General features: G+C 34.3%; 1 protein-coding gene across 2 annotated transcripts; it reads right to left on the bottom strand.

The window, feature by feature from the left end:
* Window positions 1–232: 232 nt before the first annotated feature.
* On the bottom strand, window positions 233–2110 carry LOC111784551 (homeobox-leucine zipper protein HOX3-like). 2 transcript variants are annotated; one of them, XM_023665211.1, is made up of 4 exons: window positions 2014–2110; window positions 1710–1900; window positions 1525–1604; window positions 233–621 (listed from the first exon to the last, which is right to left on the bottom strand). In XM_023665211.1, the coding sequence occupies exons 1-4, from the start codon at window positions 2093–2095 to the stop codon at window positions 318–320; spliced, it is 657 nt and encodes a 218-aa protein (XP_023520979.1). In that variant the 5' UTR covers window positions 2096–2110; the 3' UTR covers window positions 233–317. The 2 variants fall into 2 exon arrangements, with proteins under 2 accessions (XP_023520979.1, XP_023520980.1); XM_023665212.1 differs by having other exon boundaries at window positions 1710–1885.
* Between the last annotated feature and the right edge of the window lie 15826 nt (window positions 2111–17936).

Genomic DNA, 17936 nt, shown 5'->3' with positions numbered 1-17936 from the left:
TGATATTATTTGTGATACCCTAAACTCATCGCTAGCCGATATTGTCTTCTTTGGGCTTTCTCTCTTGAGTTTCCCCTCAAAATTTTAAAACGAGTTTACTAACGAGAGATTAAATCTCAACCAAGTCAAACACACCACCAAAATGGTTGATTAAATTGGATTCCACCCCGCCAATATATATATAACTTTCAACTTTTATATGAAATAATCAAAAATTTAAAAAACAAAAAGAAACAGATAAGCCTACGTTCATTTTCTAACCTTAATTTTATTATTATTCATCAATTCAGGCCTTTCTGTTACACTGATCATCAAGCTCACGACGGCTGCCGCAGTTTGAGGGCGGACAGAAATGCTTCCGGTGGCATTGTGCTGGCGCTGCTCGCACCCTTACTATATGTTATAGTGGATGCACTCATGCGCTCACATCGGGGACACATGGTTATTGCAGAAATTGGGAGGGGCGGCTGTCGACCGTGAGCTGAGACGACCGCAGTCGGAGCAACCTTCATGGCTCTCAGCTCCTCCAGCTCCTGCCGGAGACGGCGGTTTTGCTCCGTCAATGATCCAAACCATCTCTTCAAATACTCACATTCCCTCTCAGTTTGCTTCAGCTTGCTCCTACAATATTATTATTATTATTATTATTATTACTTTTCAAATACAATTCAATTAACATGATAACTATCAAACATTTAGGCCAGCAAATGCATTGATTAAGGCCCATGCACATTAGGTAATTAATTTTCCTTTCTTATTAAGTCAACAAATATATATATTTAGTATACATTTAAAAGTTGTTAATTTCGGTGTATAACATAATTATTTTAAAAGATTAATAGTTCCATTATTCACCAGAAAAAAAAATATCCAAATATCTAAAATTTAGTTAGGTTTTCACAGATATAATCAAATAATTAGTGTCTCTAAAGATCCATATTAAAAGTAAGAGCTTCGAGATTTAAATTGAATTTAAGAGAGGTTTGATTCACGAAACTCTAACAAACATAAAACGTGTTTAACCCTAACTTAGATCGGGTTAAAGTGGCTAAAATTCCTCATTTCATGTTTATTTTTATAATTATGGATATTTCCATTGACATTTTAAAAAACAATAAAAATAATTAAAAACATTCTAGTAAGATAATTCTAAAGAAAATTAATTCTAAGAAAATAGGTGAAAAATAAAAATAAAACATTATTATTTAACATTTGAAAACATAAAGAAAAAATATTCATATAAACACGAACTTCAAACTCAGACCTCGACGTTAAAAACTTTACACTTCGAACATAAACTTGCAAAATCGAGATTAAATATCTCTACACCCGAACACAAATTTCCTTAATCCAGATTAACAATTCAATACCTTTAATACAAATTATTTAACTTCGTAAAACGCTTTAAGCTTCTGAAGATCGATTATTTTTAAAAGGAAACTTAGATAAAAAAAAAAAAATAATAAATAAATAACCATTTTGTTAAGCTAAGAAATGAATATAGGAGAGTATAAAAATACAAACCTGGCCCTACGATTCTGAAACCAGACTTCAACTTGCCTTGGCTTCAGCTTCAACTCCATAGCCAAAGCTTCCTTCTGCTTCTGTAAAATTAAAACAAAAATAAAAAACAAAAATAATCAATTTTATTTATAAAATACATGATTAAGAAATTCGAAGATCATTAATTTTGAGATGATTTTGCTTACTGGGTTTAATGTATGATTGAGCCTAAAGCTTTCTTCAAGAAGCCGAGACTGATCTTTTGATAGACGAAGCTTTTTCCTTGGCTTACAGTCATTAATGTAGCTTTCTTCTTCTTCCTCCGCCCACTCCTCCTCGCCGTCTCCCACCTCCGGCAACCGATTCATGTCGAATTCTCGCACTGCACAGCCACCCACTTTCCATTTAATCAACATGCAAATCAAAATTTAATCATTCCCAATCAAATACACAAAAAAGATATAAAATTGGAGATTCAAACAATGATGTTATAATAATCGAAGAGGGTACCGAAAGGAGGACGAGACGGGGAGGAGCCGGGCATGGAAATGGAGAGATCCAAGTTGGATGAGTTGATGGGTATAATTGCCATGGAAGTTGCAGAGAGGAGGAGGAGGAAGAAAGAAAGATGAAGGCTTGAGAGTTGGGTTAGGGTTTTATTGACTAAGGGGGGAGTCAAAGTCAAAGGATTGGGGGGGAATGAGTGCCATGTGATGGATGACACGTGTAACAATGATGGGTGTGGAAAAAGAGGGAATGGGGAGTTTGAGAAGAAGAATAAAACACAGCAGATTTTGTTGGGGAGAAGACCAAAAGTGCCTTGAAATTTGGTTGTCGGTTAAGAAAAAAAAAGTCAGCTGAAGAAATGATTGAGTGTTGCTCCTAAATTCCACTACTCGATGCACCCTTTTCCCCTATCTTTTTTTTTTTTTCATATCTCACCAATCTCATCTCATCTATCTCTATCTCATCATCTTGCTTCTTCTATGCTCCCCTTCCCTCACCCACACATCCTCATTTCAAATCCTTTCTAATCGTAACAATTTCGCATCCACGATCCTTGTTTAAAAAATACGTGACATTTGAGTAAAACAGATACATGAATGAACTAAAACTACATTTGAATGACAGTGTCCTAAAGATAAAACGACTAAGAAAATCTTAAAAGAAATGAAAGTTACTATTTATATTTTTCAGTAGCTTAATCATACAAACTTCATGGTTAAGTGTACTTCAATTGGAGCAATTCTATGTTAAGTGACCTCCTAAGAATTTTCTTGAGATGCATGTGAGTGAGAGGACAAAATATGCTGAAAAGACCAGCGTTGGTCTACGGAGATAGTCTTCACGCACGGGATGCAGAAGAAAATGTTGGGGCGACTAGGTGCTGAATCGGGATTTCGAATTCTATGCATGGGTTGTTACAAAATATATACTTGCATGACCGACTTTCTCATAAAATTTGAATGAATATTAAGGTAATATAACAAATAACTATTTTTTTTAAAAAAAATAATATTTAATTTTACGATGTGTTCGATGTGTTTCAGAGTTGATGAACATGATGATTAGTAGCCTCAATCAATTATCATCTCATAGTTATCTTTGACGTTCACATACAAAAAGGGTATATTTTATTAGTCAATTTAACTTTTCTTTATAAGGAAGTTGAAGTCGGAGAAATTATATTTCAACGTCATATCGAAACGTATAAATTATCAAAAAATTTATCGATTACGTCACATTGCTATGATTACTTAATTTTAAAATCACGGAAAAGAATTATCGAGAGATTCTCGAGAGATTTTGACAATAAAAATTAGGGTGGGTTAAAAAGGATGAATGATGAGAGGTGAATATCAAATGATATGAATGGTGACTTTGGGATAAAGAGAAGAGTAACGTTTTTATTTTACCATTAATGCTTGAGAGGAAGAAAACAAAGAATAGGGTTAGGAATAATTAATCAAAGGAGAGAATCAATAGCATTAAATCCCATACACTTGTCAAAACATTTTTTCTTTTACACCCTTTTCATTTATTGCTTTTTTTTTTTCTTTTTTTTTTTTCTTTAGTATATATAATTGTGTTATTGGGTGGGACAAATTTGGATTCAAATTTCTAACGTTTTGTATCTGTTAAGAAACAGCTCATCAACGAATAAAAAATTATTAATTTGAAACTACTAATCAAACAACAACTTAATCATACTTCAATGAACATAAGACTTGGACTTTTGACTATGACCAAAATGTCAAATGTTCGAATTTCTCTATGTAATATCTTGGTTGGGAGGAGAACGGAATACCCTTTATAAGTGTATAAACCTCTCTCTAGCAGACGCGTTTTAAAGCCTCGAGAGAAGTCCGAAAAGGAAAGTCCAAAGAGGACAATATCTGTTAGTGGTGGGCGTGGGATGTCACAAATGGTATTAGAGCCTGACACCAGGCAATGTGCAAATGAGGAGTCTGTTCCTTGAAGGGTGGTAGACATGAGGCGGTGTGCCAGTGAGGACGTTGGGAAGCACCATTTATAAGGGTGTGTAAACTTATCCCTAGCAAACACGAGCCTAAAGAGGACAATATCTGCTAGCAGTGGGCTTGGGCCGTTACATACCCTATGTTCAAGATTCGAAATTTGGATTTGACACCTAATAGCCCTGACATCTCCCTAGCAGACACGAGTCCAAAGAGGACAATATCTACTAGTGGTGGGCTTGAGTTGTTACATGCCTTATGTTCAGGATTCGAAATTTGGATTTGACACCTGATAGCCCTGACATACTCTATGCTTTAAACACATATGCAAAAACTCATAGTAAATACTTTTCAAATAAAGTTGTGGACTTACATATTCAATTTAAAAGAACAATAAAGAGCACCGTCTTTGAACATAAAATAAATTTCATTAAAGTACCTATCAACTACTAAACAAAATCAATGCGTTCTATTGCCTTATCATGACCTATCTTGACTATCATGACCTTTTTAGGGTTCATTGTCATCCGTGCATTGAAACTTTACCTTTACTTGAAAAATATAATGGTAGCACGTGACCTTCAATATTTTAAGAAATATTTAGTTAGTCACTCCACTGTTGGGGTCAGTAATGTAATCACACACATGACATGATTGAGACCTATTTTTTAAAACGGTAACATGACCTTGGACTCTTTCTAGTTCTTGCCAAGGTTGATGTGTAGTACTTCTCGGCGCACGGCCTACATATGCTTACATGGACCCACCAGATGGGCTCATATATTGTAACAACCCTAAAAAATAATAATAAAATAAAATAAAAAAGATATCTGACCACCTTCCTTTAATCTCTCACTACTTCTTCTCTAAAAAATCAAAGAGTGAACAAAAATAGGGAAGAAAAGTAAAAAAAAAAACTGAAAGAGTTAACTCCTTTTAAATTGACTTATATTTTTAAGTTAAGTTTTATTATCAAACACAATTTAAAAACAATTAAAACATGAAATTCGATTTTTATTGAGGTAATTAAGTTTATATTTAAAATAAGTGAAGACTCTATATAAGTGAGAATAAATTCAAATGATGAAAGTAACTAAATCTGGAGCTAGATAGGACTTTAGCTAAGGCTAACTAAGTAAGTGGTCTTACTATCGACTCGGTCGGAAGACTTGTCTTATGTATGATTACACGTACTCAGTGACCCTGATACATGTCATTTATACTTTATGTTATATGATGATGTGATGACGTTATATGATGATATGATGATGTGATGATGTTATATGATGATGTGATGATTTTATACGATGACGTGATAACGTTAAATGATGATATGATGATGTGATTATGTTATATGATGACGTTATATGATGACGTGATGATGTTAAATGAAGTTGTGATGATGTTATATGATGACATAATGACGTTAAATGATGCTGTGATGATGTTATATTATGATGTGATGACGTTAAATGATGATGAGATGATAGACATGATGTTGATATGATGATGGTGTGATGATGTACATGATGATGATGCATGATAACAAGAAGATATTGCTCACATTTTTAATTTCGTGGAGGTCACCCAATATAATATTCCTCCCATTTGTATTGGTTCATTCATGTACCCTCCTTTTTACTCAGTGTCACAAATTATTTTTGTTGAATTAAAAAATGTAAGAACGTTCTAGTGTCTCCATCTCCCGCTACATTTAGTAGTAATAAAAATGGAAACTAATCAAAATTTGACAACCCTTTTTTGTAACTAGTTTAATTTAGTTTTTATTTTTTCTTAAAAAATTGCAATATGATGGCAGAATATAATTTTGGTGATAGCCATATATATTTAAAAACTCATAAATGCTTTATTTGAACATAATATTGATATGTATTTTTATTAATTCTATATTACACCTACTTATGGGAAGAAGAGATGTGAAAATTAGCTACAAATGGATGGCTCGAGGTCTAACTGGGGAAGGCGGGACCTAAACCCTAAACCCTAAACCCTAAATCCTAAACCCTAAACCGTCCACCCCTCAAATGTGATTTTACAAAATGTTGGTGAGGTTCATTATTTTTATTTAAATAGAAAAATGCAAAACATATCCCTCAAGCTCTAGGAATGTTATTATAATTGTAATAAACTAAAAAAAAATTAAAATTAAAATTAGAAATATAAATAAATAAAAGAGAGAAAAAAAAAATAACTCAAACCTCTCACCATATTTAGTTTTCCGAGAAAGAGAAAGGTGTTTGAAGAGGTCAGCCATATTTTACATTTTTTCTTGAATAATTTTTGTTACCATTAGTTACTTTTTCATTAGAAATTAAGTATAAGAATTTTCTCTAGTTAAAAATTGACCAAGAAGTAATTGTAAAAAGGAAACAAACATAGATTGAGAGAACATATTTGAAAGAAAAAAAAAAAGGAAACTCATGATAAGAGAAAGAAAATATCTGAAAAATGTTAAAGAGTTTGAAATGGATGTCAAGAAAATAATATTATTAACAAACATTTTAAGACTTTATTCATGCAAAGACTCTAATGCTCGCATGAATTCTAACCCATGAACTATTGTAAAATGTAGAAAATTGAATTTGAAATTGATGTCATGGGTTCACATAGGTTAACTTTGATACAAATGACAAAATCGAATTTTTTTTTAAGGATAAATTGGTGACACTAGCTTAAACTAATCAAGTAAGTGGCCTTACTATCTGCTCGATCGGAAGACTTATCTTATGTATAACGACACGTGCCAGTGGCCCTTGCACATGTCATTTATACTTTATGTTATATGATGATGTGATAATGTTATATGATGACATGATGACGTTAGGCGATGATGTGTTGATGTTGTATGATGATGTGATAATATAATATGATGACTTGATGACGTTAGATAATGATGCGATGATGTTATATGATGATGTTATGTGATGACGTGATGACGTTAGATGATGATGTGATGATTTTATATGATGAAGTGATAATGTTATGTCATGACATGATGACGTTAGATGACGATATTATGTTGTTATATGATGACTTGATGACGTTAGATAATGATGTGATGATGTTATATGATAATGTTATGATCTACATGATGTTGACATGATGATCATGATGCATAATATTAAGATGATGCGAGACGTATGATGATGAATGACTTAATATGACGATGTTCCATATTAAGATGTTGTGCATGTATTAAATGTCATGATGCATTATGACGACAAGTTTTTAAAGACACAACCCTAGTTAAACGAATGATGATAAATGTATGAAGGCTAATGCATCCATGTAGAGTAATGTGTGAACGGTGTATAGAGTTGTCTTAAATATGATTTAAAGATGAAAACTATAGGGGCTCATGCATTTTAAGTGTTTATATACATCAGGATACTTCTCCATTTATGATGATGAGTGCGGACGCGCACAGTATAACGATGAGGGTGTTTATGGGGAGAATGACACTATAGGGTTCCACTAACATCCAAACATCGCTTACAAATTAGCTTGATCAGAGAGGGTCCAGGGGGTGTGCGAGCCCCCTGGAGATTCACACTCGCACATGTGAGTCATATGTAGTGAAGTACTACACATCCAATTTGTCTGAGACTAGAGGCCACTCCTATGGTGGTTTTAAATTATAGGTTCCTAGATCATGAGTCGCATGTGTTTTCATTTCCTAACTTGGGGTCAGTTACAGAGTATTTCTTAAAATACTCAACTCATGTGCTACTTCTTTTTAGGAAAAGGCAAGGCGTCGCTGTACGGCTGATGACAGTATCACAACTTAAGACCATGACACATGCATACGGTAGTTGCATTTTTTTTCTTAGACTTAGGCTAGAATAGGATGTTTTTAATTTAAAGGTTTATTTATTTTCCTTAGTCTTTTGTCGCGTCGTTTTAAAAGTGTTTTCAGAAAACCTAAGTCTATGGCTGCATTTTAAGATGAAGGTTATGTTTTATGATGAATTTTTTAAATGTTTAATTCCGCATATGAATTTAGATGATGATGATGGTAGCGACCGTAGGTAAGTGAAAATTTAGGGTCGTTACAATAATCACTTTGACATTGTCACGACCCAAATTTTTTAGATTTCGAAACTTGGATCGAAACTAAAAAGATAAAAGATCAAAAGTAAATATAGTTACAAGACGGAGTGGTTTAAATTTATTATAAATAAGAAAACAGGATTGGAATACATTTACAAAATAATACAAAAGGCTTAGTATACAAAGACGGATAGGCGCTCTAGAACGACCCCTTTGTGACCGCCCAACTCTTTAACGCTCCTCCACCTCGACTAGCACCCTGCAAACACTTTAAAAAGGAAAGGGGAATGGATGAATTTAAAAATACTTAGTAAGCAACCTATTGTAGGCTTTTATAGCATCCTTAACCTAATAGGTATCAATGGGCTATACTCTAGGTTTTAGGAAGTTCAGTCCTAGCCTCTACTGATATTTTGGTATCTAAGGTGCATCAAAATTCTGAGCGGTACTTTAGCTGTTCACGGACCCATCTTGGGTACGGAGGAGGTGGTTAACCCTTTCCTAACGTCGCGGATCAAGCAAGCAACAAGTTCTCTTGGGGGTGAACTACTCTTTTGTTATTTGACTTAGGGTAGATTACTTGCCTATGCAGTGTGAAACCGATGTGCTGGATTGAGGCGCTACCTTATAGAACTCTCTCTTATGTTGGGACAGTAGCTAGCGAATCCTCCTACAGGACCATATAGTTACCCAAAGTTGGGAGAGTGATCCCGTGTGCTTGTAAGCTACTATGACTACACTCATGATTCCAAGCCCCCTCTCAAGGTGTATCGGTTCTACAGGGTAATCCCCTGCGTGATTCCACGCCCTCTCTCAGAACAGATTTGATGTTTTCATGCCCTTCTCAAGACGGTTCTGCTTTGTAAAGTAGTCCAACTAAACTTTCTAGTTACCCAACCCTAGTTGGCCTATGTTTGACTCGATAGTATGGGTAACAGAGTAGAAGGGGTAGTGGAGACTTTGATGACACTATTACATTGAAGACACCATACATACTATTATTGGCCTGAGGAGCTACCTTTTTCATTCTGGGATTTCGTGGAGGTCTACTAGGTTCATAGGGGCGTCTACGCACTTTCAATCTTGTTTCTTATTTCCAAGATATCTATGGTTAACTCCTTGAGCTATTCCACCTTCTAGGTGTATACAAGTCTATACCTCTAACCGTTGCTCAAGATCCTTGGGTGTACTGTTTAGTGGAACGTACTGACCTAAGTCAATTTACAACTGCTCTATCTCTAGCACCCTAGTCTTAACTTGGTTTCTTGTGCATACTAGGTCAATTTACAACTGCTCTATCTCTAGCACCCTAGTCTTAACTTGGTTTCTTGTGCATACTTTGTTAGGGAGATTACCATATCTATCACAGTTTACATAATCTAAACGTCCGTGTAAACTGATTAGGGACATATCCTATCGATCACCTCAAACACTAAATGAGAGATAACATCCATCAATCACCCGGAGCACAAATCACATTAGCTCATCCTTCTTTTTAACACAATATAAAGTATTTAAAAAACCATTCATTACTGATCAATAGTTGTATTTTGGTAATTTCTTACATATTACATAGCTTACTCATCCATATTGTTCAACTCACATTCTATTCAGGCATATTCTTATTCTAGCTTTGTATAAAAGAAAAAACATGCTTCTCGGAAATCTCAACATAAGGGCATAATGGTAATATTTCTATAACATACACACAATACATACCGATCCAAAAATTTCATTCTGAAGTCCTTAACATACAATTTCTAACTACCTAAGGTAAGAAATGCTCACATGCTAGCCCTATTACTTGCCTAAAATAGTATAGGTAACATAGTGGAAAGGGTAGTAGAGACACTAATGACACCGTTAAACTAATGACATCATACATACTACTATCGGTATGGAGAGTTTCCTTTGTTATTCATGGATGTCGTTGAGTTCTAATAGATTCTTAAAGCCGTCTAGGTAGCTTAAACCTTGTCTCTTATTTCCAAGACATCTAAGACTAACCCCTCAAGCTATTCCACACTCTAGGTGCACATTTCTATATCTCTTATCGCCGCTCACGATCCTGAGATGCAATGTCTAATGGAACATACTAACCAAGGTCAACTCGCAAGCGCTTTAGCACTCTAGTTTTAGCTTGGTTCTTATATGAAATCAATCCAAAGGGAAAGCGTTATACCAAATGATAAGGAATCAGTCCAATGGAAAGGTCTGATGTCAAATGATAAGGCTACAAGAGGAGTAAGATTCGGATTACCTTGTTGATCGAATATCTTAAGGCAAGAACACTTGTTTGAGATTCGAATCACTCCACAAGTAAGATCGATCATGTCGAGCTTGAATAATTCTTATTGATCAAATATCTCAAGGCAAGAACACTTGTTTGAGATTCGAATAACTCTACAAGCAAGATTGATCATGTCGAGCTTGAATGATTCTACATGCAACCTAAACTACATAGAATTGCACAAATACTTAATAGAAAGCACAAATGTTATTTTACTATATTTTCCAAGTCTCCTTACAAATACAACATACATGACTTTATATAGCCTCAAGATGAAACTTTTGACCAGATATTTCAAGAATTTGTAACATTTATATTTTATAACCATAATTATCCACTATGTATCATTTATGACTATAATTTGCCACTATGTAATTGTAACTTTAAAGTAAATAAAAAGTCTTAAAATACATTAATGAAATACAAGAACTCTAAAATGTTCTTCGTATCTTTATTGAATTATATTATATGATTGATGTCTCTTGGTTCATATCAAGTATAATTCTCGTAATTTATAATCAAACACATTAAAAAATAAACACGTTCAAAGTTGGTAAAAAAAACTATGCCCTTATTGTTTCTTAGGGTTCATCGGAACTCTGCCATGCAATTCGATTCAACTTCGATTTCCTTCATAAAACTTGTGCAAAATTCATCCAAGAAAAGCATACTAAAAAAGTTAAAATCTAGATCTAAAGACAACTCAGAGGAAAACAAAAAACAAGAACCTAGAATTTACCTTCTTCTTTTCCGAATTCGAACAAATCAAACACCCAACGTGATATTCTCAACATTTAAAACATGTCTTGGGAAGAAACTCCAGCAAAGTTTGGACTCTCTACTTCTCTCTCAAAAGTCAAAATCACTATTGGCCCCTTGGTTGACTTTGACCAACTTTTTTCTATTTTTTCACTATTATCTTTCATACTATACTTGAGTTTCATGAATTTTTATAAGTATTTTTCTCTTCTCCCTCAACTTAAATTCGGTCTCGAACATTTTCAGTAAAATTCTAGAATTTTGAGCTTAAAAGAAAAATGAATATTTAATTTTTTTTACCAAGACCTCGGCGTTACAGGTACTTAAGTTAACTAGGAGAATTTGGGTATAACACGGTTTCAAGTACGAGGAAGAGCATACCCCTTTTAGATAGAAGAAAGGTATTTATATGATGAGAGTCCTCAAGGATCTTCCAATTTTCAGTATGAATTAGGTAAGAAGTAAACGAAACAGGTCCAGTACTCAAAGAACTGATTGTTATATGAGAGATTTTCCAATTATTTGTTCATACTTGAATTTTGGTTTATAGACTAAGTACACATCTTTTTTGTACATGCCGAAGACCCGGCTTTGGCATTCACATGGCAGAGTTATTGCCCTCTCTTTTTCATCCATAAACAAAACAAAGTAAAGAAATTATACATGTATTGATTAGAGTGGTGCTATGATTCATAGCTTTTTCTCAATTTCAAACCAAAACAATTCAAAGTCAAGGTCAAAGTCTGAAGAGCATTTTGGTCATTTCCTTTTTCTCAATTAGGAAGCTGTTAATGAGTTAATTTGTAAGACTAGGAAGAGAAAAGAAACAAAAAGAGAGGAAGTGGTGGGTGAGAATAAAATTAAAAGGGGTTTCCAATGTGGCATCTTAGAGGCATTTTTTAAGTCAAGTGCCCCTCACTCACATAAGTTGGCTCAGGATACCTTATTTGAACTTTTTTTTTTTTATTACTAAAATCAGCAAACAAACAACAAAAAACTGAAGGTAAGAGTTTCAGTTTTTTAATTTGAATTTTTCCTTAGATGGGAGAGTTTAAATGAATAATAGCTTTATGGAAACTGTTCATAATACGTTTCGAGATTATTTTGAATAAGTTTTGTTAAGCAATTAAGGAGAGGAGTTTGGAAGTCAGAGTTTTGATCCAGGTCTAAAGAACCATAAGTTTTGTGATTTTCTCCTAACTTTAGATGCATTTATCTTTTTCCACGGCAGATAAAATAGATTATTAGATTGTAACTCTTCAAATTTGGTAAAGGAAGAAAGTTGAATTGAGTTAGGTAGAAAAAGATATGAAAATCAAAAGAAATAAAGAAACATTATAGGGCGTGAAGGATTGCACTCGAATGAGCACATGTCAACTAGAGAAAAATGCAAAGAATGTGATTTGTACTCCAAGTGATTGATAGAGTTATCTCCTTGTTTGAGTAAATTAAGAATAGGAAGCTAAAACTAGTTGAATTTTACAATGACCTAGGTCAGAGTGCCTCCCATAGACTCAGCACCCCAAGATCATAAGCAACGATTCAAAGTCTAGACCCTAGTTATCCCACTATTAGATTAGCCCTAAGGAGTTAGTCTAGAGAGTCCTAGACTCCTTAAGAACCTAGTTAATCGACTAAAAAAATCTGATGCCCACTAATAGTGTAACCAGTATCACTAGAGTCTCCTCCTCTAATATCCTCTACTACACCATTAGTGTTATCAATGATCTAGGTCGAACATATTAGCGTCCCTGCCAAGCAGTAGGAATATAGGAACGATACTGTTGAAATTGGCCTAGGCCAGAAAGAGTTAAGTGTTGAGGTGTCTACGTGCAATCACTTTGTAGAAATAACCAGAGATATTTTAGCAAGGCCTCTACATTAAAACCCGTCTTGAGAGGGGGCGAAAGAATGCATAGGTAAACTTAGTAGCAGGTTGACAAGGTCTCTTCCAAGACTTTTGACTTTAGTAGTTCTTGTAGAAGGGACATCATATTGTCCCATGATATAGGACAATGTCACTCCTATACCCATGACACTGTCATTCACTTTTAAGGTAATTTTAGCTTAAGTCTAAAGAACAGAAAAGATAGTTCATCCCAAAATGATTACCTCGTCCAACAAATCTATGATGCTAGAAAAGGTGAACAACTCCATGATATTGAGGGATTGGTGACAAGTAAGAGAACTGCTCAAAAGTTTGAAGCCTACCCACAAGCTTTGATAGCTTTAGAACCTAAACCCAAACTTAATAGAGCCCAAATACAAGTAGGTAGCTTATTCAGTATAAATATACTCACGAGATTTCTTTTTTTTTTCACATAATCGCTAACTACTATCGAGGTGGAGGAGCTTTCAAAAGTTGTGAGGTTACCGAAAAGGGTCATCCTAAGGCGTCAGTCCTAAATATAGAGGGTTTTGGTCCTTTTAAATTTGTTTCTCGTTCCTTCATCTCTGTTTTGTAATGAACTTTGAACAACACTTAATTTGTATATATTTTTGAACAACACTTAATTTGTATATATTTTTTTAATATTCTTTTAAATATAATGTTGTTTGTTTTAAAGTTTATTAAAGTTTTAGTGTCGGTCCATGTCACGATTCGTGATTCGAAGCCTTGAAAATCAAGTTGGGACATAAGTTCTTGGATCAAGAATCAATTTTTCCTTTTTTTTTTTTAATTTTTTTAGCTAGGTATATGTAACAACCCTAAATTTTTTACTTAACTTAAAGTCGTTATTATATACCTATCATGAACATTTAATGCGAAATTAATTCATTTGAAACTTTATAATAAAACTTAACCTTGATCTTGTAGGTTTAACTTAACCTTTAAACAAACTAACAAACATTGAAATAAAAAGAAAAATAACATAAAGTAGAATGCTCTATACTAACCTATATGCTACTAAATGGAAATGTAACAAACTTATACTAACCTATAGTCCACTAAATTTAAATACAAAATTATCCTAAGTAAATGTCACGGTCTCGTAGTTGTGATGTCACTGTCAGCTGTACAAGGGAGCCTTGTTGATAAGATAAGGAATCAACTACGAGGGGAATAAGATTCGGATTACCTTGTTGATCGAATATCTCAAGACAAGAACATTGTTTGATATTCGAATCACTCCAAAAGCAAGATTGATCATGTCGAGATTGAATGATTCTACATGCAACCTAAACTACATAGAATTGCAAAGAAACTTAGCCATTGGCGAAAGGAGAGCACAAATGCTTCTTTTACTCTATTTTCTAAGTCTACCTTGCAAATACAACATACTTATATAGCCTCAAAATGAAACTATTAAAGGCATTCCAAAAGTTGTAACATTCATACTTAATGACCATAATTAGTCATTATGTAAATGTAACCTAAAGTAAATAAAATGTCTTAAAATACAATAACTCTAAATTACTCTAAACTGTAACCCACCCAAAATTTGTAACAATCAAACTTCATTCTTCCTCAATGTGGCATGAATTGAAACATCTTTTGATAATTTCAACAATATTTTCTTCAGATCTTCATTGAAGTATATTGTATGATTGATGTCTCTTGGTTCATATCACTTGTCTTTACTTTAAAATATAGTAGCACATGGCTTGAGTATTTTAAGAAATACTCAGCATACGACCCCCCCTATCAGGGTTAAATACAAACACAAACAATTTCATGAATGAGACCTATCATAACAGTCTATTTTCCTAAGGCGGCTATCCTAACGGACAACTTGGATGTATCCTAATGGACACATGGTCCAGACATGCGAGATATGGACCCACCAGTCGATTCGCACACCTCCTTGATCCTTTTTTTGATCGAGCGAGCATTCTCTAGTAACTGTTGATGTCGGACACCCGTTAGAAGTAGCAACCGTCATGGCAGCATTATGGTAAAAATAATGATCGTTCCCCTGCCTCGTAGCGTACGCGCCCGTACTATCATGAAGGAATAGGGGTATCCCCGATGCATGATATCCCAACATTTTTCCATTTTAATTATTATTAATACAACCTTGTTAGCGTCTCGTTCATATCGTATCATTTTTCATATCATTTCTCATAACATTTCTCATATTATTTATCATAACCCTCATGCGTATGTCGGGGTTGTATTTCATGCTACTTCGTCGTTTTGCATGTCAATCATAGCATATTATTCATGTCACATATAAATCATATCATAACGTTTTCATGCTTTCAGATATAACAATCCATATTGTGCTCATATCATATCATATATCATAACAGTCATATAACATGTCCCGAGCATATCTTCAAAAAATCATATCATAAAACATATCAATCCATCAAATACAACATAACAATCACATCGCATAACATTTACATATCATTTCATAAAGTTTACATATACGAGACTATGATACGTGCGAAGCCACGGACATGTATCACCATACAGCCCTGGTGATACTATTCATACTACTACTAAATTTTTTAAGCTTTCTTAATCATTATTAGAAATTAGGGAGGTTTACTAGGCTTTTACAGGTATCTAGACGATTTAGTCCTTATATTGCATTTTCAAGACGCTCAAGGTTAGCTCATCGATGCTAATCCTATCTCTTGGTGCACTCAGAGATCTAGATCTCTGATCGTTGCTCACAATCCTAGGGTACTTAGTCTACTGAAAATGTATTGACCTACGTCAACGTTTAAATTGCTCTAGCTTTAGCGCCTTATTCTTAGCTTGGTTCACTCATGCATGCTTTGTTACGGCCTATCAATCACCTAAAGCACAAAAAAATTGATCTATTTATTCATACATGCTTATTAGAGAGATATTTCTATCAATCACCTAGCGCTCGAAAATCAAAATCTAAACATTCAAGAAAACTCAACAAAGAATTAACATTCATCAATTACCGGAGTGCAGATCATAATATCACATCCTCCATTCTAACATACTGAACAATATTAAAATAGACATCCNACATCCTCCATTCTAACATACTGAACAATATTAAAATAGACATCCAACTTAAATTCTTATCCTAGGAGCATTTCAAAAGAATTTAATTGAACAAAATGTGTTATTTCGTTTGAAGAAAGTACCCGTACAAAGTTTGACGTTTTCTATAAAAATGTATGAACTGACTGTGTGGAAACCTTCCCCTAGCAAACGCGTTTTAAAACCTTGCGTTTTAAAGCTTTGAGGCGAAGTCCAAAAGTAAAAGCCCAAAGAGAACAATATCTACTCGTGGTGAGTTTGGGTTGTTACAAATGGTATCAGAGCCAAACACCGGATCATGTGTCAGCGAGGAGACTGTTCCCCGAAATNAGTTTGGGTTGTTACAAATGGTATCAGAGCCAAACACCGGATCATGTGTCAGCGAGGAGACTGTTCCCCGAAATGGGGTAGACACGAGGCGGTGTGCCAGTAAGGACGTTGGGCCTTAAAGGGGGTGGAACGTGAGAGTCTCACATTGGTTGAGGAGGAGAACGAAACACTCTTTTGAAAATATATTGGGCTTTTGTCCTCTTAGTTTGGTGTTCTCAAGATATTCTAGCTTCAAATCGCACCAAGATATGAGACTTTGTACGATTCATACATTAAGGAAGTCTCTCATTTCATAAGTTGCTCTCACGGATTCATAAAACATTTGCAACAGAAGTTCTTGGTGAGGTTCTTTCATGGACTATATAATTATGGAACGTGATAATTTATTAGATCAACTCAATGTTGCATGTTAAAGTAGAATTGGACTTCAAGGAGTAGATTTAAGTTAGTTTCAACAATAATTAGTAATCTTAGCTTAAGTCAACGAAGTAAGTGGCTTTAGGTTTGGTTTGGTTTGATGAATTGTATGAATGGTGTGTGTGCCCTAAAGCTCTTGCACGCATCGTGTATTGTGATTGTTTAGCATCTGTTTATTATGTTAATGTTGTGATGTGATTATGCTATGTCATGGAGCTCGATATGTTATGTTATGTTGTAATTATCAAATATACTATGTTATAGAATATCATGTTGACACGCTATGCCATGTGAACTTATGTTATGTTATGGAAAGTGTTATACATTACATTACGAAATGATTAAGTTATGTACGTAACAAACGAAGGTATAGCTTGTATCAGAGATACATGTCATCATTTTAAAATATGGAGACCTCATGCATATGTTCACATGCATCGAGATACTTTCTCACTATGATTAGTATGGACACATACACTACAATGTTGTGTTATAGTATTATGTACACCATAATACTATGTGCGCTCTCTATAGTATACCAGCAACGTGAGTGTACGCTAATCAAAGGCCAAATCGAGGGGGTACATATACGAGCACCCATGAGTTTTTGTGTACGTACGTGGGCCGTGTGTAGAGAAGTACTACACATTCAATTCTATCTAGACGAGAAGGAAAGACCAAGGCCATGTCATGATGTAGCTCAGCTAGTAACAACTATGCCAACCATTTGCAAACTTTCTAAGAAAAAAAAAATTGACAATCAAAAAAAGATAATCACGGTTACGAACTTACTTACTCAAGAAAGTATGTTCCTCATGACATTTTCTATCAATTCAGAACTGCTCAACAAAAGAAAACACCACATAGGATTAGGCTTGAGTTTTCTTCCCATCCCTTTGTCCTCTTCACTACATCTGGAAAACTAGTTTATCGATTCAATCCATATTGAACTTCCACAAAATGTTCTAACTTTTGTTCTTCACTTAGTTATAATTCTTTGGAGGGAAAATTGAAAGACATTGTTATAAAGGTTGGGTATTTTTTTTATTCAATCTAAAAATAAACAACCATTGAAGGTCATAAATGAAGCAAACTCCAAAAGGATGGAAAATTTAAA

The sequence above is a fragment of the Cucurbita pepo genome, unplaced genomic scaffold (genome assembly GCF_002806865.2).
Source record: "Cucurbita pepo subsp. pepo cultivar mu-cu-16 unplaced genomic scaffold, ASM280686v2 Cp4.1_scaffold000232, whole genome shotgun sequence".
NCBI lineage: Eukaryota > Viridiplantae > Streptophyta > Magnoliopsida > Cucurbitales > Cucurbitaceae > Cucurbita > Cucurbita pepo.
The sequence above is the reverse complement of the archived record's forward strand: the minus strand, read 5'-3'. Positions and strand labels throughout refer to the sequence as shown.